The sequence below is a fragment of the Littorina saxatilis genome, linkage group LG4 (genome assembly GCF_037325665.1).
Source record: "Littorina saxatilis isolate snail1 linkage group LG4, US_GU_Lsax_2.0, whole genome shotgun sequence".
Taxonomy (NCBI): Eukaryota; Metazoa; Mollusca; class Gastropoda; order Littorinimorpha; family Littorinidae; genus Littorina; species Littorina saxatilis.
In genome coordinates, this window is record NC_090248.1 from 47,750,416 (window position 1) to 47,772,864 (window position 22,449).

General features: G+C 44.0%; 1 protein-coding gene across 1 annotated transcript in view; it reads left to right on the forward strand.

The window, feature by feature from the left end:
• Positions 1–18,695, forward strand: part of LOC138965615 (uncharacterized) — a 45,494-nt gene extending 26,799 nt beyond the window's left edge. Inside the window, exons 2-3 of the mRNA XM_070337793.1 lie at positions 6,160–6,213; positions 8,770–18,695. Of these exons, the coding sequence (XP_070193894.1) occupies positions 6,160–6,213; positions 8,770–12,945 (4,230 nt within the window). The 3' untranslated portion in view covers positions 12,946–18,695. The remainder of the gene's footprint in view (positions 1–6,159; positions 6,214–8,769) is intronic.
• The last annotated feature ends 3,754 nt before the right edge of the window (positions 18,696–22,449 follow it).

The window sequence follows — 22,449 nt, forward strand, 5'->3', positions numbered from 1 at the left end:
CCCGAATGCTTGACAGTGGTGACAGTCTGTGAGCTACCCAGTAATTACAATTGTGGACTTCTCTTCTTCTTCTTCTTCGTTCATGGGCTGAAACTCCCACGTTCACTCATGTTTTCGCACGAGTGGGTTTTTACGTATATATATATATATATGACCGTGTTTACCCCGCCATTGAGCCGGCCAAACGCCGCTTTCGGAGGATAATTGTGCACTGATCAGTACCACAAGATTTGAGGTTTCCAGACACCGTCATCAAATCATTCATTTCACAGAGAGTCAGAGGTTTTTTTTGCCGCGACTGTGTGTCTCTGTCTTTCTCTTTTTAACGCTTTCTTTCTTTCTTTATTTGGTGTTTAACGTCGTTTTCAACCATTCAAGGTTATATCGCGACGGGGAAAGGGGGGAGATGGGATAGGGGAAAGGGGGGAGATGGGATAGAGCCACTTGTTAATTGTTTCTTGTTCACAAAAGCACTAATCAAAAAATTGCTCCAGGGGCTTGCAACGTAGTACAATATATGACCTTACTGGGAGAATGCAAGTTTCCAGTACAAAGGACTTAACATTTCTTACATACTGCTTGACTAAAATCTTTACAAACATTGACTATATTCTATACAAGAAACACTTAACAAGGGTAAAAGGAGAAACAGAACCGTTAGTCGCCTCTTACGACATGCTGGGTAGCATCGGGTAAATTCTTTCTCGTCCCAACCAATATGGGACTCCCCCTAACCCGCGGTTTTTTTTTTAACGCTAGCTCTATCCATACAGAGTAGGCGTACTCTCCTCCGTAATCAGCATCGAGAGAGAAACCAGTTAGCTAGGTCTAACGAAGTTTTCAACGTGTCTAAATTACCAGCTAATGATGTCTTCATCAGGGGAAAGGAGGGGCATGGTGAACCTCGTGACCGCTTGACATTTCTGTCTTTCTGGGGACTATGTAGTTATCGTGCACTGATCAGTACGATAGGTTTGAAGTGTGTGTGTGTGTGTGTGTGTGGTGTGTGTGTGTTTGTGTGTGCGTGCGTGCGTGCGTGCGTGCGTGCGTGGGTGCTTGCATGCGAGCGTGCGTGAATGTACGTGTGTGAGTGCGTATATAATTTATGTGTGTGTCTATTTCCGTGAGTGATTCCATTTTATTAGAAAGTCTCGGATGTTTTCAGTGCAATTTTGAACTGTTTATGAATGAGATGTACTTTGTGTTTTAAAGCGCCTGACAATGCGAGGCAGTCCTTGTTTTTATAAGGACATTAACATCTTTGAGTCTTGAGTATCTTAACTGCCTGCGTGTCTATGTATGTGACTATCTGTCTGTTTTTTTTTTACGCCTATACTCAGCTTCTTGTGTGGGTTTACCTTCCTAAGTAATTACCACTGATCAACATACCTGTTAACTGGGGCAAATGAAGAATTCGACATGCCTAATTTACCGGCTAATGATATAGTTTGCCTGTGGCCCCTCTGCCCGCTTGACCTTTCTGTGTGTCTGTGAACTACCCAGTTAGCGTGCAGTGATCGGCGCTCTAGGTTTTAGAGTCTCAGACACTGGCACTGCATTTTGTGCACGTCACTATTGCTCGATTGTTGAGGTTTTCATAATTCTTTATTTAGCAACAAGCCGAATAATGTCACCGTTGCGGGAACATGCCCTTAATGGTTTAACCATGAGGCCTTAAAATTGTTATCATCACCGTTGCTTATGCTGATGCCAGCAGCAGTTATACAGGCAAACCCGTTTTGTATTTGCATTAGAAATGCAGTTTTCATCATCTGCTACACAATTTCATGAATTTGTGCCATATCTAACTATCATATTTTTCAAAGTGACCAGCTTGGGGAAACTGAGCTATGCTCACGTCACGTTTTGCACGTGAACATCCAGTCACGGTAAGCTGAATAGACATGCTTATGATATATATTTTTGATACAGATCGGTAATAAAACTGAGATGACTTAAATGTATGTATAACAAAAAAGGTTGCTTAAAGGCACACTCAGCTTCCCGTAAACCATCAGTTTCTGGTCACAGACACTGTCAGGCTTTTACACACAGTGCAAGCACCCTGTCGTTTAAACACTCACCGCTTGGGAACATCCTAGGTGCCCTCCGTAAAGAGCGAGCATTTTTCAAAGAATTAATTTTTGCGTGGCTAGCCAGATTGTTTTGTACCACAATCGGACGCCTCGTTTTGGTGCTAGAACTAACTTTTAAAATCTAAAAAATAAATTGACAGCTTGTAACACAGACATTCTTAAATCATAAAAGATTTCTTTTTTCATCAAGACAAGATCAGTACAACTCGAAGTTTTGAAAGTTTTAAAAAAGGGAGCCAGGTGCAGGTCACGCAAGGTCGTGATTCTCAAGCAGACGAACTTTCTGCATGTCGCTGCTTTCTTGGAAGTCTACTGCGGCCGATAAGTCTTTTGCGTGACTCGCAGTCGTTTGTTGCATTTTAGATTCAGAGGTACACAATTACGTGCTATTGCAGATACAGCGAGTCGCATTGAAATCACAAACTGACGACGAAATTGTGAAAAAAAGGAAAGTGTGTGACACGGGTTCACGATGGCTCAGGTGGAAAATAAACCACGCAATCTGGTGTGTGGTTTACGCTAAGCTAAATAGCCATTACAACTAACTGTGTCATTTAATGCTGTTAAATGCTATTGCAAATGTGTTCCATAAGGTTAGAACTGCTTTTTTCGTGAGAAGATTTAAATCGTTCTGTAAACCATTTGAGGCTGACCAGGCCTTTAACTTTTGAACTTGGCTTGACTTTTTTTATTCACATAGGCCTACATGTTGTCTGGCGGTCGATAACCAGAGTTCGCAGTTAGACGAGACTTGTCTCCCTGTTGTCTCTGTCGGTTGTCTCTTCGTGTCTGCGATTCTCTGCAATTGGAGGGGGCCCGGTAGCTCAGTTGGTAGAGCACTAGACTTGTGATCGGAAGGTCGCAGGTTCGAATTCGGGCCGGGACGGACACGGGTCAACTTTATGTGCAGACCCAGAGACGGAAGCCATGTCCCACCCCCGTGTCATCACAATGGCACGTAAAAGACCTTGGTCATTCTGCCATAAGTGCAGGTGACTGAATACACCTAAACACGCAGACACCTGGGTAGCGCGACTCCGTTGCTGCTAGCTTTCCACTGGGAGGAAGCGACTCGAATTTCCCAGCGATGGGACAATAAAGTAATGAAAAAAATGAAATGAATTGACGATACAGAAAGCATGTGTTTGGGGATTATTTTTTTTTGTTTGTAACGTAGCGTGGGTTGGTAGTGTGGGGGTGTGGTAGGAAAGGGTAGAGGTGGTTGGAGAGTAGGGATAGGTAGGGAATAGATTCTTCACTCAACAATAGGAATCAGTGTTCTATGAAAATAATGTCTCGCGATATCTCTTTTAGTTCTTGTCCAGGTGGTGGAAACACAGACGCCAGCTTTTTGAACGGCGTGTTTATGAGTTGAGAGTGTTTATCCTCTGCTTCAAGGGAAAAAATCGATCACCTGCTGAAGAGAAAACAAATCTTTAGCTCGCAAGACACCCCCCGGGTGTACATTTTGAAGTGATGACTCTTAAACATGGCCTGTAGCCACGCTGCTGTGTTTAGAACCGAAATAGCTTGTAGACATGTTCTGAGCATTCGCCGTGGTTTCTGTTGATAGGCATCGCTCCAGCACCCAAGTAACTCAATTTTTGGCATGCAAATGTTTGCTTGTGCAGTCTGAACAGATTTTGAAATATCACCGCAAGTTATAAACATAAAAACAACGTTTTTCTGGATTGGCTATAATTATGTCATTAATTTCACAAACTAACTATTCGGTTTCTGGTAGCAAATACCGAGAGAAAAAGGTAACAAGTCGCGTAAGGCGAAAATACAATATTTAGTCAAGTAGCTGCCCTTTTTCAGCAAGACCGTATACTCGTAGCATCGTCAGTCCACCGCTCATGGCAAAGGCAGTGAAATTGACAAGAAGAGCGGGGTAGTAGTTGCGCTAAGAAGGATAGCACGCTTTTCTGTACCTCTCTTTGTTTTAACTTTCTGAGCGTGTTTTTAATCCAAACATATCATATCTATATGTTTTTGGAATCAGGAACCGACAAGGAATAAGATGAAAGTGTTTTTAAATTGATTTCGAAAAAAAAATTTTGATAATAATTTTTATATATTTAATTTTCAGAGCTTGTTTTTAATCCGAATATAACATATTTATATGTTTTTGGAATCAGCAAATGATGGAGAATAAGATAAACGTAAATTTGGATCGTTTTATAAATTTTTATTTTTTTTTACAATTTTCCGATTTTTAATGACCAAAGTCATAAATTAATTTTTAAGCCACCAAGCTGAAATGCAATACCGAACCCCGGGCTTCGTCGAAGATTACTTGACCAAAATTTCAACCAATTTGGTTGAAAAATGAGGGCGTGACAGTGCCGCCTCAACTTTCACGAAAAGCCGGATATGACGTCATCAAAGACATTTATCAAAAAAATGAAAAAAACGTTCGGGGATTTCATACCCAGGAACTCTCATGTCAAATTTCATAAAGATCGGTCCAGTAGTTTAGTCTGAATCGCTCTACACACACACACAGACACACACACAGACACACACACAGACACACGCACATACACCATACCCTCGTTTCGATTCCCCCTCGATGTTAAAATATTTAGTCAAAACTTGACTAAATATAAAAACAGAAGAAGGAATTTGCGGCTCCAAGCTACTCCTAATAAAGATACAGGAGTATTGATGGGTTGTCAAATGTTCTTTTGCACTGTGTATATTTTGTTCTCTCTCTCCGTTCCTTAATCTGAGACGTTAAAATTGTGGAACGCGAAGGCCAATGTACATGTTAAGCTTGCCACGATCGTAAACACACTCAAACTTTGCATTATAGGCAGGGATGGCCAAATCATCCGCCCGGTCGCCAGGGGCGAGTAACAGATCCCCTGGCAACTCGCCCGGCTTGCTAATGAAAATTCAGGTCAAATTCGATTCTTTTGGTTGTATTATCGAGTTTTAAAGCCATATACACACTGCAGATCAACCGTGGTATGTACCGAGCCAGAGAAATTTCTGGCGGGCTAGTAACTTTCTTGAAGTTACTCGCCCGGTAGGCGAGTTACAATTTTGAGATTTGGCCATCCCTGACAGGAACATTCATTTGCTTTGAGTAGCTCACTTTCCCAAGAAAAACGAAGGAAGGAAGGAACGAACGAACAAAAGAAACTTGTCTTGTTTCATGTCTTCTTGTATCTCTGGTGTGCTCTTCTTTTCGCCGTCATTTTGCGTGAGCGTAACGCCAAGAAGAGAACAGAACAGAACGTACCAGATGAGAAAGTTTGAAAGACGTTTTCTTCTCTTCGTTTGTTTCTTCATCACACGCAACCCTTCTATTTCTTAAAAGATAACGCTAACAAGAAAGATCAAGAAAACAAAAACGAAAACACGTTTAGCCTCGCCACGATCCGGCAAATGTCAGGTGATAAGATAAGTCAGTTTGGGTCGTCTGCTTTCTGGCATAATGTAAGCTGCCGGGAATAGAGGCCCTTACCTGTGATGTGGCCCGGTAGAAGTACCTCGTTAATGAACGTTATGAAATGGATAGGCTGGCAGCAATCACGCGAAAATAAAGTGGGCTAACGTCTGGAAGAGAAGAAACATGGGGAGTGTGCGGGAGGGGGAGTGGGAGGGGGGGGGGGGGATGGGGAAGATTGGGGTTGTGTTTTGAAGGGGTCTTAATCGGAGAAAAGGTACAGTGTGAATGGGGGGTGAGGTGGGGGGGGGGGGTGAAGGGGGGAGGCGGAGGAGAAAAGGTGTTAGCGTGTGCTAACGAGGCAGGTGAACGCTTGGTCAGGTATGACAAGATAATGATTGACTCAAGACAGTACGCTGTGTGTGTGTGTGTGTGTGTGTGTGTGTGTGTGAGTGTGTGTGAGTGTGTGTGTGTGTGTGTGTGTGTGTGTGTGTGTGTGTGCCTGCGCGTGGTTTCAATATTATTTGAATATGATAGGAATGTGCGATTTGATTTGAAGGAGATATACATACAGACAGACAGATAGACAGACAGACAGACAGAACAAACTTGATGCTTCTCAGCAGCAACAGATTAACATCAATCATATGTTTGTGTGTTGTGCAGGCAGAACCGCTGAACGATGGCACGCCTGACAACAGCATAGCACACGATGAACAGGTATGTCGACAACTCCCCCGGCCCCTCCTCCGGCTTCCACCTACCCCCGACTATACCCCCCTCCCCCCCTCCCCTGGCCAACTTTGCATTTTTTATTTTTATTCCTATATGGTTCCTTTAGAATACCTCCACCTCCCATTTTCTGTAATCGTCACAACTATACTTTCTCCAGTTCCACCCCACTCCCCATCACATGCACAAACACACTGACACATTTACTCCAACCGCCCACCCACTCCCCCCACAGATGCACAAACACACACATTTACTCCAACCGCCCACCCACTCCCCCATCACATGCACAAACACACACATTTACTCCAACCGCCCACCCACTCCCCCATCACATGCACAAACACATACATTTACTCCAACCGCCCACCCACTCCCCCATCACATGCACAAACACACACATTTACTCCAACCGCCCACCCACTCCCCCATCACATGCACAAACACACACATTTACTCCAACCGCCCACCCACTCCCCCATCACATGCACAAACACACATTTACTCCAACCGCCCACCCACTCCCCCCACACATGCACAAACACACACATTTACTCCAACCGCCCACCCACTCCCCCATCACATGCACAAACACACACATTTACTCCAACCGCCCACCCACTCCCCCCACACATGCACAAACACATACATTTACTCCAACCGCCCACCCACTCCCCCCACACATGCACAAACACACACATTTACTCCAACCGCCCACCCACTCCCCCATCACATGCACAAACACACACATTTACTCCAACCGCCCACCCACTCCCCCACCACATGCACAAACACACACATTTACTCCAACTGCCCACCCACTCCCCCATCACATGCACAAACACACACATTTACTCCAACCGCCCACCCACTCCCCCATCACATGCACAAACACACACATTTACTCCAACCGCCCACCCACTCCCCCATCACATGCACAAACACACACATTTACTCCAACTGCCCACCCACTCCCCCATCACATGCACAAACACACACATTTACTCCAACTGCCCACCCACTCCCCCATCACATGCACAAACACACACATTTACTCCAACCGCCCACCCACTCCCCCATCACATGCACAAACACACACATTTACTCCAACCGCCCACCCACTCCCCCATCACATGCACAAACACACACATTTACTCCAACCGCCCACCCACTTCCCCCCACACATGCACAAACACATACATTTACTCCAACCGCCCACCCACTCCCCCCACACATGCACAAACACATACATTTACTCCAACCGCCCACCCACTCCCCCCACACATGCACAAACACACACATTTACTCCAACCGCCCACCCTCTCCCCCATCACATGCACAAACACACACATTTACTCCAACCGCCCACCCACTCCCCCCACAGATGCACAAACACACACATTTACTCCAACCGCCCACCCACTCCCCCATCACATGCACAAACACACACATTTACTCCAACCGCCCACCCACTCCCCCCACACATGCACAGACACATACATTTACTCCAACCGCCCACCCACTCCCCCCACACATGCACAAACACACACATTTACTCCAACCGCCCACCCACTCCCAACCCTCCCCGACATACCCTGCTTTGGAACTCTGCTCCCTTATTTTTCCAGTCGATGAAAACACCTCCTATCCTCAGTACACGTTGCAACTACTCTTTCTCTAGCTCCAAACTCCCCCCCCCCCCCCACACCTATTTCAAACACTCCCTTCTCCCTGGTTTGCAGACCTGTTTCTCCACTTTATAGTCACAACTCAATCCGCCCCCCAACTCACACATGGACACACACACACACACACACACACACACATACAAACACACACACACACACGCTCACACACACACACATACAAACACACACACACACACCCGCACTCACACACAGACACAGACCCACACGCGCGCACGCACGCACGCACGCACGCATGCACACACGCACGCACGCACGCACGCACTCACACACAGACACACACACACACACGCACGCATACACACACACACACACACACAGTAGCAGCTGTAGCTTGTTTGTTTGCTTTCCAAGAGTGGGAGTGGACTGTATCTCTTTTTTACCGACACGCGCCAGAGAGCTGTTTATCCAAACGTAAACACATGATCTTTATGTGCTTGCACAGGAATGTAATGTTCTCAGGGAGCCAAGAAAAGCTGATAAGATTGGTATACAATTTCGCTTGTATAGCAGCAATAGAATATATTAATTTGAATTATTAATCTTTTTTTTCTTTTGAGGGAATTTTTTATGTGAGGTTGCAGATAAATAATGATACTGTTCTAGTTATCACAGTTGTGGGAGATACTGGCTGGAACTGATCTTTGCAGACACGACCCCAAAGTATCCCGCAGAAAGCTCATGTTTGCAAACTTACTGACTAAATTAGACCATTCAGGAAAATCACCGTGAACTGTCAAGAGATGTTTTCCTTTTTCCACTTTAGCCACTAGGGTTCGTGCTGCTTTCTGAACACTATTTGCAACTTTCGAAATAACATTCTTTCATTTGCTTACAGAGTGCCTGCGAGTTCTGTGGCCGAAGACTCATGGCCATACAATCGGCCAAAAAGGCCACACCGGTCAAAACGGCCAAGAAACCGGTCAAAGTAGACATGACCAAAGATACCGACGGCGACGGCATTCCTGACTACCTCGATGATGACGACGACGGAGATGGGATTCCGGACGACCAAGACGACGACGACGATGGTGACGGAATTCCGGACGACGAAGAGCTTGACACGGACGGCGACGGAATACCGGACTACTTAGACGACGACGACGATGGTGACGGAATTCCCGACGACGAAGATGATGACGACGACGGCGACGGAATCCGAGACGACTTGCAGAAAGACACGGACGGGGACGGAATTCCGGATTACCTGGACGACGATGACGACGGAGATGGCATCCCAGATGACGAAGATGACGACGATGATGGTGATGGAATTCCAGACCATTTGGAAGATTCCGACGGCGATGGGATCCCAGATCACCTTGACAACGACGGAGACGGAATTCCAGACGACCTGGAGAAAGATACCGACGGTGATGGAATTCCGGATTATTTAGACGATGATGATGATGGCGATGGCATTCCCGATTCCGAAGACGATGACTCCGACGGTGACGGAATTCCGGACTATCAAGAAATTGACACCGACGGTGATGGGATTCCCGACTATCTCGATGACGACGATGATGGTGACGGAATTCCAGATCACCTAGATGACGACGATGACAATGATGGAATTCCCGACAATAAGGAGAAGGACACGGACGGCGACGGAATTCCGGATTATTTAGACGATGATGATGATGGCGATGGAATTCCTGATCACCTTGACGACGACGATGATGGTGACGGAATTCCGGACCACTTGGAAGATTCCGACGGTGATGGAATACCAGATCACCTGGATGATGACGCTGATGGTGATGGTATTCCCGACGATAAAGAGAAGGACACAGATGGTGACGGAATCCCTGACTATCTCGACGATGACGACGATGGCGATGGAATTCCGGACTCTGAGGACGACGATGATGATGGTGACGGAATTCCCGACGACAAAGAGAAGGATACTGACGGCGACGGTATCCCTGATTATCTTGACGACGATGATGATGGCGATGGAATTCCTGATCATTTGGACGATGATGCTGATGGAGACGGTATTCCAGACGACAAAGAAAAGGACACGGACGGCGATGGAATTCCTGATTACCTCGATGACGACGACGATGGTGACGGAATCCCAGACCACCTTGAGGATTCCGACGGTGACGGAATTCCGGACCACTTAGATGCTGACGCCGACGGTGATGGTATTCCTGACTATCTGGAAATTGACACGGACGGTGATGGAATCCCAGACTACCTCGATGATGACGACGACAACGATGGCATTCCAGACGACGAAGACGACGACGATGATGGTGATGGGATCCCAGATCATCTGGAGGATGCCGACGGTGACGGAATTCCGGACGACAAGCAAATTGACACGGATGGTGACGGAATCCCTGATTACTTAGACGACGACGACGACAATGATGGAATCCCTGACTATTTAGACGACGACGACGACGGTGACGGAATTCCTGATCATTTGGAAGGAGATTCCGACGGCGATGGTATTCCGGACTATCAAGAAATCGACACAGATGGTGACGGAATTCCTGACTACCTTGACGATGACGATGACAATGACGGAATTCCGGACGAACTCGACGACGATGACGACGGCGATGGAATTCCAGACGATCAAGAACTAGATACTGATGGTGACGGCATTCCAGACTATCTCGACGACGATGATGACAATGATGGTATTCCCGACGAGCTTGACGACGACTCTGATGGAGACGGAATTCCTGATGCCCAGGAGATTGACACAGACGGTGACGGAATCCCAGACTACCTCGACGACGACGACGATAATGATGGAATCCCTGACGAACTGGACGACGATGACGACGGAGACGGAGTCCCGGACGAAGAAGAGATCGATTCGGACGGCGACGGAATCCCGGACTATTTGGACGATGATGACGATAATGACGGCATTCCCGACGAACTCGACGATGACGTTGACGGCGATGGCATCCCTGATAGCTTAGAGGGTGACAGCGACGGTGACGGGATTCCAGACTACCTGGAGATTGACACAGACGGTGACGGAGTTCCTGATTACCTAGATAACGACGACGACGGTGATGGCATTTCCGATTCTCAGGAAGATGACGAAGACGATGACGGCATCCCGGACGACTTGGAGAAGATTGACTTGGATCAAAACGGCGTGCCTGACTACCAACAGATCGACACCGACGGTGACGGAATCCCGGATTACATCGACGACGATGACGACAATGACGGAATTCCCGATGACCAGGACGACGATGACGACGGCGACGGTATTCCGGACATTCAGCAGGTTGACACGGATGGTGACGGAATTCCAGATTACTTGGACGACGACGATGACGGTGACGGAATCCCAGATAGCGAGGATGAAGACGCGGACGGCGATGGGGTGCCGGACGACGAAGAGAATGACTCCGACGGTGACGGGGTCCCGGATTACTTAGACGACGATGACGATAACGACGGAATACCGGATTCCCAAGACACGGACAAGGACGGCAACGGAATTCCAGACTTTTTGGAGAAAGACACCGACGGTGATGGAATCCCAGACTACATTGACGATGACGATGATAACGACGGAATCCCGGACATCCTGGACAACGACGACGACGGTGACGGCATCCCCGACGACAAGGAAGACTTTGACGGCGACGGAATCCCAGACTACTTAGACGAAGACGCCGACGGTGACGGAATCCCAGACAAACTGCCGGACTCGGACGGTGACGGCATTCCGGACAAGTTTGACGATGACGACGACAATGACGGAATCCCGGACATTGAGGAGGACTCGGACGGCGACGGAATCCCGGACTACTTGGACACGGACGCGGACGGTGACGGAATCCCGGACAAGCAGCAGGACAAGGATGGTGACGGAATCCCGGACTACCTCGACGACGATGACGATGGCGACGGCATCGCTGACGGGCAGGAGGGCCACTGCACCAAGGACACGTGCCCGTCCACCGCCAAGGCCAAGAAGAAGAAGAAGGACCTGACGTTCTGGAGCCGCGTGGCCAAGATCCTGCGCCAGATGATCAACGCGGCCGTGGAAGGTAAAGACCAGCAGAACCCCTCCAAGCGCGCCCCCACTCCCGCCAAGCTTAAGCCGCACAAAGAAGAGTACGACCTCTTCGACCTCATCAGAACCAAGATCTTCGGCGGCGAGAGTGCAAAGAAGGACGATGTCGACGACGATGATGATGATGACGACGATGATGATGATGATGATAAGAAAGTTAAGAAGGGAAAGGCTAAGAAGGCAGGCAAAGGCTCGAACCCCGGTAAAGCAGCGGTCAAACAGCAGGCTGCAGGGAAACAGCAAGTTAATCCAGGCAAGAAACCTCCAGTGAAAAACCCGGCCCAGAAAACCCCACAGGTCAAACTGACCCCTCAGCAACAGGCAAAGCTGGCAGCTCAGCAGAAGGCCAAGGCGGCACAGCAACAGAAGGTGGCAGCGAGTAAACAGCAACCGAAGAAAGCTCCAGTCAATAAGCAGCAACAGCAGCAACAAGCAGCCAAGCTACACGCAGCTAAGCTGCAGGTTGCCAAGGCAAAGCAACAACAAGCAGCAGCAGCAGCCAAGAAACCGGTTCCAGTACAGGCCAAGAAACCGGTTCCAGTTCAGGCCAAGAAACCGGTTCCAGTTCAGGCCAAGAAACCGGTTCCAGTTCAGCCCAAGAAACCGGTTCCAGTTCAGCCCAAGAAACCGGCAGTGCCGCCAGTCCAGAAGAAACCCGTCGTTCCCCCGGTTCAGGCAAAGAAACCGGTCGTAGCAAAGAAACCGGTGCCAACCCCAAAGCCCGCCGCAACAGGTAAAAAACCGGTGCAGGGACAAAAACCGGTGGTACAGAAACCAGTTGTACAGAAACCGGTTGTCGTTCAGAAACCAGTTTCAGGGCAAAAGCCGGTAGCTGGGGTAAAAAAGGTCGCCCCAGCAGCGGGCACAACACCGGTGCAGACAGCGCAGAAGACATCAGGCAAACAACAGCCTCAAGGCGCAGGGGGCAAAGCCAAGAGTCGAGGCGGGTAAATGTCACAGGGGGAGGAATTAGCTCCGTCTCAGGTTGATCTCTTCCGCCCTGGGGGCCGCCGATCAGTAGCGAGATTCTGATTGGAACACGTCATCTTACAGCCGTCAAAACCTACATTCCTGCCACATCACCGGAGGCCTGTCGATATCAGTCTCTCCCCCCTTCCTCCCTCCCTCCCTCATCCTCCAAGTGCCTTTGACTGACGACGCCGTCAGCCTCATCCTCTTCACTCAGCGATACTGTCTCAACCAACGATGCTTTAACCACACCGAGCCTTTGCTACTGTCCACTACTGCCTACGTTCATCACCAACATATTTTACAACACGAGGGAGATGATACTGCTCTGTGCCGCGTGTCTGTCTGCTGATTTTGTTGTTGAATTTTTTTTTTAATAAACTTTTTCGCACAATTTCTCCAACAAAATATTTAAAAAAAACAAAACAAAAAATCAATCTGTGATCCACAACAATCCGTCCAAACGCAAAGAAATAATAATCGCGGCGCAGTCAGAGCAGACAATACCTGCCTGTCAACAGTGACCTAGTTCACTAGAGCACGGCGCTTCACGTGCATTAGGTAAACCTGGCAACGAGCGCCCACTGTTTTCCCCGCTGTGTCTGTGCCTGGAGGCTGTGTGTTGGCACTGGCAGGCACCGAACATCTTCTACTGCTAAGATTTCTGCAGGCACAAAGAGTGACTGGCAAAAAACATTTCTAAACCTGGGCTGCTTTGCCTTGCGGGCCGCTGCTTTTTTTTCTGTCTGCTGAATATCTTAATAGCTTTCGCAGATCTTTATTACACTTGCTATTCTTGACTCCGCTATGTCTTAGGTTTTACCCCGTCACTGTTTCCTCGAGTCATCTTGCGCACATTACCTGCTCATCCTCCCTCCTCCTCCTCCTCCCTCCTCACTGGTTAATAATTGATTATCCATCATCAGACAGTGAAGCATCCGTGCTTCATTTTTGCAGCTCATTGAAACAGAAGTTAATGTGCCATCCCGGGAGATATAGTTACGTTCATCATATTATGATTGAAAAACGGTTTATTTATGTAGGAAATCCTATCCATAGATAAAATTCATTATGATTAAAAAACGGTTTATTTATGTAGGAAATCCTATCCATAGATAAAATTCACCCCTCCCGACAAAAACCAAAGTTACAAAAAATGAAATAAATAGCGAAAATAAATATGGAAGCGATAATTGAATAAATCGAGAGCTTTAACTTCCAGAACATTTTGTGTGTGTAGGAGTCATTGTTTTTTAAGGCACGATATCCTTTGTCACACATTGATTGCTCCTTTTTGTAATCATCATAATTATTATGTGATATAAAATGTATTACCTTGAGATCGTTTGGTCATATTCTGTTGAGTCGAGAGAACACCGGTCATCTTGCACGTGAAACTGCTGAATATATATTTATGCCAACTGTTAAAGGTTGTTATTTTTATATAAACAATATCGTCTTCGTGTCATCTATCATCATTTTCCTTGCAACTTCGAATTCACTTTAAACTTAGAATGTAATCAGCCTCATCTTTAAATTTTTTAAATTTTTAATGTTTAAATTATTTTGCTAGCCTCATCTTTTTTTGATCACAGATAGTGACATACTTTGGTTCTTGAAGTCAGTGCCTATTATAGTGTAAGACGGCTATTACTCGGTCCTACATCTTAGCCGTAGTTGATTCGTAGCACCCGAAGAAGGAAAAGGTTAAGTTATATACCGTTTCATTCATTTCATATCACCCAAATAATATGTTGTGTTGGTCTTGGTTCTTGTTGTTTGTGTGTGTATCAAGTTATGTGAGAGTGTCGAAATGTTGTGTAGAATTCAGCAAACTGTATTTGTTTTTGCTTTTTTATTTGATTTTAGTCCGATTTTCCAGATTACCACGCTTTATGTAGAAAGAGTGGACGCTTTTGTAGTCTCATGATACTGCTGAGTGCTGTTCTTCCTATTATCATGTTACCTTGTGTCCATTTTTGTTGTTTGAAACCAAATGCTTTGTATTCCATGCAGATGATTACATATTAAATTAATAATAACCTTGGCCTCGGTTTGGTTTTATGTTGATTATGCAATGATTTCTGAGTAGACGCAAGAGTCTCGAATTCATGAACAAGAGCATGCAGAATTTTTACACAAAACGGGCAGGTTCTGCTTTGGATGACAATTTCATGTGCCTGTGTGCAGGAACTAGTGAGAGTGGTTTAGAAGAGGCAGATTGGTGAACAATGTTTCATTTTGCTTTCGAAGCGGATGATATTAATACAATTAATACCGCGTGAAATAGATGTAGGTAAGAGTGTGCTTGGACTTATCACTTTCCGTTTGAGTAACGGGTAAATCAGTGTTGGCATCCACCGTGTGTTTGGTTTGGATCTAACAAATTACTGGGTATGCGAGGTGAGGAGAGCGTCCCAATGAGAAACAGGTGCTTTTAGTCATGCGAGAGACAATGTCTGCATAATGTATACCCCCCCTTCACGTGAATGTGCTGATCGTGCACTGTTTTCTGTTTCTTCTTCCCCTGTATGTTGTTTTTTCTTTTAGTTTTTGTTTTGTGTGTGTGTGTGTGTGTGTGTGTGTGTGTGTGTGTGAGTGTGTGTGTGTGTGTGTGTGTGTGTGTGTGTGTTGTGTATTTGTGTGTGTGTTGTCTGTGTCGGTGTGAGAAGTTCTGTGTTGTTCTGTTGTGTATATTGTGACAGAAGAGATCGTTCCTTTTTCTCATCGCTTAGGCCTCAAGTTATCCACACAAGTGTTGCTTCTTTCATGTCATCTCAAACTCTTTGTCAGTTTGGCCTTGGTCATATTCATGACTCGAACACTCTTCATTCAGTTCTTGTATACTCACTTCCTCTCATCTCTTTTTGCCCATGTCATAGAAATAAATATATAGACTGAAATATCCAGTTTAGTTCCGGAGTCTTTAATGTTGTTTTAGACTGTTTCTCTCCTGTACTTATAGCCGCTATATAAAGTAAACTGTGCTAGCTCTTACCTATCTGCTCATCCCGTTGTCGGTGTTATCGTCCCTAAATTGTGTAGCCTGTAACAAAATCCTTTTTATAAGCTATATTTCTTCGTACATTCTGTATCCTTAGCAGAATAACATATAGTAAAACATATACCAAATTGTTCATAGAGTAGAATGTTGGTTGTTGTCTGCTATAATCCTCAATAGTTTGGAGGTAGATTTCTATCAAAGTATTACCTCATTTGATCCATACTATAAACACGACTAATCAGTAGGCTAGATATGTCAACTGTTAATCGTAAAGTGAACCTAGTTTATGAGTCACGATGCATTTTGCCACCCTCTCCTTCTGTCTTCTAGACGATGATGATGACGACGATGACGAAAAGTAGAGGCAGCCCTCCTGATGACGCAGCGACTACGTCATCTGATGACGTCATCCTTCATGCCTATTGTTGCTCGATCAGCGGTGGGACACATGACGGAAGCAAAGCTGTTGGAGATTCAGTAAAAGCCATGAACGTAGAACAACATCATTACATTAAACTATAGGAACCATGGGAACTATTATCCCCAGAAGAAAATGTTTAGCTCTCCGTTTTGTGAGAAAGAAAGAAATACAACAGCTGTAAAGGCTTCAATTGTAATCCATTTTTACAGACAAGACAGTAAAGAATAACAAGATGGATGAGTACATAAAAATGAATTTGTGCCATGGCACTGTAGGAGAACTTCCATTGGTGAATGTTCCTCTCTCATGTTTCGTTATTCCATGGATATGAACGACCACACTGACTTAAAATTATCAGAACTTTCGCCACGTCGTTGTCGGAAGGACAGATTTTTTCGAACTTTCCACAATTTAATTTGTGTTTTTTTACTTCACTCTCTCAACATGGATCTTGTGCTGGTCGGACACGGTGGCTTCGGCGGACTCTTCTGCTGACCGTTTCCTCTCTCTCATCTTAACCTAGCACTTAACCCTTTATGAAGACTTTTGCTTGCAGTTCTCCTCTATATGTTGCTAACTTGCATTGCTCTCCTATGATGTCTTTCTAAACTTCCTTTTACAATCTTTCTCCTTTCTGCCCCGGCACTTTGCACCGACCGCATTCTATCCAGAAACCCCTTTATCTATCCTTTCAAAATGTGTTGACATCATCCTATCAAAGCACTGTGTTTGGAACACTGATTTACCCGATCAACACTGACTCTTGCACAGAGAGTATGGTTGGTATTTGCACACCTTACACCTTACCCCTTGTCTTGCGAGATACCCAATATCTGATGCGTGTATCTTTGCTCGTCTGATTTTGGGGGGATTTTTTTGGTAAGTGCAAAGAATCAAATTGATACCCAAGTCATTTCAAAATATGCGAGAACAGCTGTTAATTTCATTACTAAAGTGATGAGATAATTGTTACTCTGTGTGTGTGTGTGTGTGTGTGTGTGTGTGTGTGTGTGTGTGTGTGTGTGTGTGTGTGTGTGTGTATGTGTGTGTGTGTTGTGTTGTTGTTGTTGTTGTTAATGTGAGTGAACTGAGTTGTGCAAATCAGTTTGCTTCCAGAGTGAAAATAGCTTTCGAATCCAAAGACTTTTTAACCAAAGGGTGCGATAGAAAATACGCGTGTGAAAGAACAATGCACCACAGTAGATCTTGGAGCAGATAATTATCGTTATGTGTACAGAGACAAAGAACTCAAAGAATGGAACTCAAAGATCGGGGATGTGTGTCTGTGCATGCATTTGCCGCGATACTGTTATTGTGCTGAGTTGTCACTTTACAGGTTTACACAGAAAAGGAACATGCAGACAATCTATTCATGTATTTCTCATGGACGGAATTTGAACGAATATATCCGCTATCAGCACTTCCCAAGCACGTAATAAAAACAGTTTAAGCTGAAAGGGTTGCTGAGGACAATGACTACTCTACTGCATGTGAAATACTGTTTTTGTGGAGTGTTACTTTATTGTCAGTTGGTCAGTGTCAGTTCCATAAACATGAACTTTGTGAGATATGGGACACTTTTGGACTACGATGTTCACTGCAGCAAACCTTGAAACACGTCGACACAAACTGAGACATAAAGTACGGGCGTTTTGGTTATCTCCAAGGTTGAATGAATTTCACGCGCAGTATTGTGTACATATACACAATAAAAGAACAGATGATGAAATCACCCACCTATTGCGGAATGAAGTTGCATCCAAGGTCGTTTCGCTCTTGGTGTGTGTGTTGTTCTTGTTGTACGGTTTTTGTTGTTGGTTTTTTTAACCATGTGACTGTCCAGTAAAATGTTACCGTTCCATTTGTGAGTGTTGAAGCGATGACGTGAATGACAGTCAGTTTCAATGCGGTGGATGTGTATATTTATATATATATATATATGTGTATGTGTGGCTTTAACTTTAACTGTTGGAATGCAAACATCTAAGTTTGACCGATTTGTTGTTGTTGATTATTTTTAGGATGAGTCAGTGAATCGCGTTCGGATGCAGGTGTTATGCATTTACGTAAAGAACGCATTTAAACCTGGTGTTTCTTGTTTTCACGTGCTGTGAGTTGTGATGAAAAACATCTGTGCATCTGGTCTGTCTGGAATCTGTGTTGTGTGGCTCGATTTTTGTATTAAAAAAAAATTGAATTTTGATTTCGATGGGGTTATGGCAAGGATGTGAGGGAAGAGGTGTTTTATTTGTGTCCTGATTAAAGTTGCTTCTTACCTTGAAATGTAAAAAAAACAAAAAACAAAAATTATGTATGGTTACAGAAAAGAATCTTTTGTTAAGTACAAAACCAGAATACAGTACTTAAAAGAACGCTTGCGGGTAAACAAAAGTTTGTTTTTTTCTCTCTGCATTTTGACATTGTGCCAGTTTGCTGCTGCTCGAAGTGCTGAAATCCGTTTAGGAGGTGAAAGAACTGCAGAAGATTTTTGTTGTTTTGAAATACGGTAAAACCATGAAAACTAAAATTGTTAATTTGAGTAATTGGCATTAAAAAACCAACTGGTGTGTGTTGTTGATGAACTTTAAGGGCCGAGTTTGGGGTGAGAGGAATTGGTTGTACCGTGTTGTTCTTTATGTGATCTCACCATGTTAATAAACGAAGTTATTTTTTCTCCACTACACAGCATTACATACACTGAACTTGAAGCTTGTTTCTACCTCCCCACCCCTCCCTTCCCCACCCCACCACCCTCTCCCAACCTACCTATGCACCCTTCAGTTTCCTTGCACTCTTAATTATCACTGTTAAAAAAGTGTCACTCCAATACTACCGCCCATATTTGCCACATTCGATGTTGAATGTAGTCTCTTGTGTATCGGACATTTGGAGGTTGAAGTGTGTTGTTTGTAGGTAATGAGATTTCTTTTTGAGTGCCAACCAAAATTCCAATATGTTTGGCTGTGTGTGTCTTTCCCTGGAGTCTAGGGGATTCAAATACTGAGTCCACGTGAGACTTTTAAATGAACCGGGTGTGTGTTTCTTGTGATTTAGTCGAGAATGCGCAACTGGCCGTGAGAGAGGCTGGAGTTGAATTTATCAATATGCTATTTGGGAGAGACTGAGAGAGAGGCAGAGAGAAATGACAGAATCTTGTTTGTTTTTACCGAAGAATGTAAGTTTGCTATAACCAGGTGCAGTGTGTTTTGTTGGTCAGTGTGTGAAAGTTTATTGTTTCTAGTTGAGTCGTTTGTTTCCGAGAATAATGATCTAAGACGTCAACATTAGCAAGTGTTTCAATTTTTTCTCAACCGTGTACTTTCTAGAAATATGATATGCAGTTCTTGCCTGTTATTATAGGCGATCAACACTATAATTATAGGCGATCAACACTATAATTATACGCGAATGATGTGCTTATCATGTGTGACTGCAACTTGCTGTTTCGGTATCCACGATTGCGTTTGTGCGAATGAAATGTAAAACTTAGGTTTTAGTGGTTACAGTTTATGAAGAGAGGGAGGAGTTAGATCAGCCCCATGAATAAGAGAATGAACCACCGATAGTCCACCGACTACTCAGGATAAACTGCTGTAAGCTTATTCCGCAGTGTTGCATATTTTCTTGTGCGTCTTAGAAGTCAGGAATATTTTCATAATACTTTTCTTGGGAATTGGTTTGATGGAAGGAAGGGGGTGGGGGAGATGGTGAGGGGGAAGGGGGTGGGGGTTATTCGGGATTCGGCCCGGTAGTAAATCAAAACAGCACAGGCGCTTGAAGTGAAGCAGATTTTCTTCAAAAATAAAAACATCGCTATTGCCATATAGGACACTCGGTATCCGTCGATGAGAACATTACTCGTCTTTTACGATCGCATAAAATCAAAACCACAGATACTGTTTCTGTCTTGCTCTTTACTTTATATGGAGGCTGTCCAAGAACTGTGCTACCGTTACAAGGCGCCCTCTCTTCATAGTTCAAGACACGTAGTATTGCGCAATGTCTAGCCAGAACTGATAAGGAGAAGAGTTTCATTTTCTGACGAACGAATTCTGTTGTGGTGTCGACAGATTCTTGGCACGAAACCTCAGTTCTTGCTCAGTTGACTTGTTGTTGACTTTCTATTCATCATATCTCTTTCGCTTTTAATGAAAAATAGTTTTACAAGTGAGCTTCGGGGAAATGGCATCTTTAGACTGGGAGTGAAAAAGCTTCCATTTTAGAATTTAAATTTTGGTTAAAATAAACAGAATATTTATTCAGTTGCAAGAGGGAAAAAAGCTGTTTGATGTTATCGTTGTACAATTAACAAATGTGTTTTGTTCTTTTAATTTTTACTTTCCACTTTCTTGCAAACAAAAATACAATAAGATAGAGAAATTGCCAACAACAAGATGAGTGTTGAAAATCTGAACACATGTGCTAGGTTCTAGCTGTGAACCCAGTGGTACCTTCTTTTACAAATATCTTTAATATTTTGTCAACGTTTTTACACAGGTTTTGTCTGTGATACAATTCGCTTAATTAATGTGAATGAAAAAATACCCTCATCTTTCTGGAAAAAGCTACTGCAATAACAGTGTATTGAAGCAAGAAACAACATTAAGGACAGTATATATTAGAAAAAGGGGAAAGAATACCGATAACCAGTTTGTTCTGTCTTGAATGAATGTTAAAAAAATGTCTTGTTTCACAAAAGTGACTCTTTTTTTAATTGATATATTTTGGTGTGCTTTTTTTTATTCCTTTTCTTTGATCTTGTTTGCATTCGGTTTAATTGAGAAATGGTGTGCCACTAGATTTTGTTTGTAGATGTTTTCTGTTCCTACATAAGCAGCGTGTGATTTTGTACCGTTTCATGTTTCTTAAAAAATCAGGATTATTTATGGAAATGATGAAAAACACCTATCAGATTTTGTTTTAAATTTTCTATATTGTTTATAAGGTTTTATCAGATATTATATCGTACTGATGCTGAGCTTAAAATCTTGACTTCCTTCTTTCTTTTCCTTTTTATGTTTTAAAATTTTTTACAAACACTTGTATTTATGGGTTTGTTGTATTATTTTCTGATCAATTATATGCTATTTATTAAACTCTGGAGGCAATAAATTTCTGTCAAATTTACAATTTCTTGTGTTCTTTAAAGAAGTTGTTAAGTGACACACCCACACACACACAGTGTTCAGTCACACACACACATACACACACACAATCACACCCACACCCGCAAGCATATACGTGTACAAACAAATGAAAGAACAAAACAAAAACACAAGCACACAAAAGTGAGACAAAGCATGGACACAGTATTCGCAATACATCAAATTTCTTTCTTTCTTTCTTTAATTGGTGTTTAACGTCGTTTTCAACCATTCAAGGTTATATCGCGACGGGGAAAGGGGGGAGATGGGATAGAGCCACTTGTTAAGTGTTTCTTGTTCACAAAAGCACTAATCAAAAAATTGCTCCAGGGGCTTGCAACGTAGTACAATATATGACCTTACTGGGAGAATGCAAGTTTCCAGTACAAAGGACTAAACATTTCTTACATACTGCTTGACTAAAATCTTTACAAACATTGACTATATTCTATACAAGAACCACTTAACAAGGGTAAAAGGAGAAACAGAATCTGTTAGTCGCCTCTTACGACATGCTGGGTAGCATCGGGTAAATTCTTTCTCGTCCCAACCAATATGGGACTCCCCCTAACCCGCGGGGGGTAATACATCAAATGTGCTGAATTTCTGATAAATGTAGAGAAATGCAAGCTGCTTAAACATCAGTAGCAAAAATAGGGCTAACGGTACAGACTGTACTTAATGCTGTCTTTCAAAGTCTGGAAGCCCAGGTGTTTTTTTAAAACTTATTTTTTAAAATCAACTGTAAATTTGAAATAGTCAAGCTTTTTAATTGAGCTTTTCGGTCATTTGAACAAATTCTGTGTTTCATACAGCTTTCGGTTTACGAGCGTTGGAACATAATTTTGACAGAGACAGGAGTTGCCACTTCATTTCATTCGTCCAAATATTTCAATATACAGACTCTTTTAAACAGG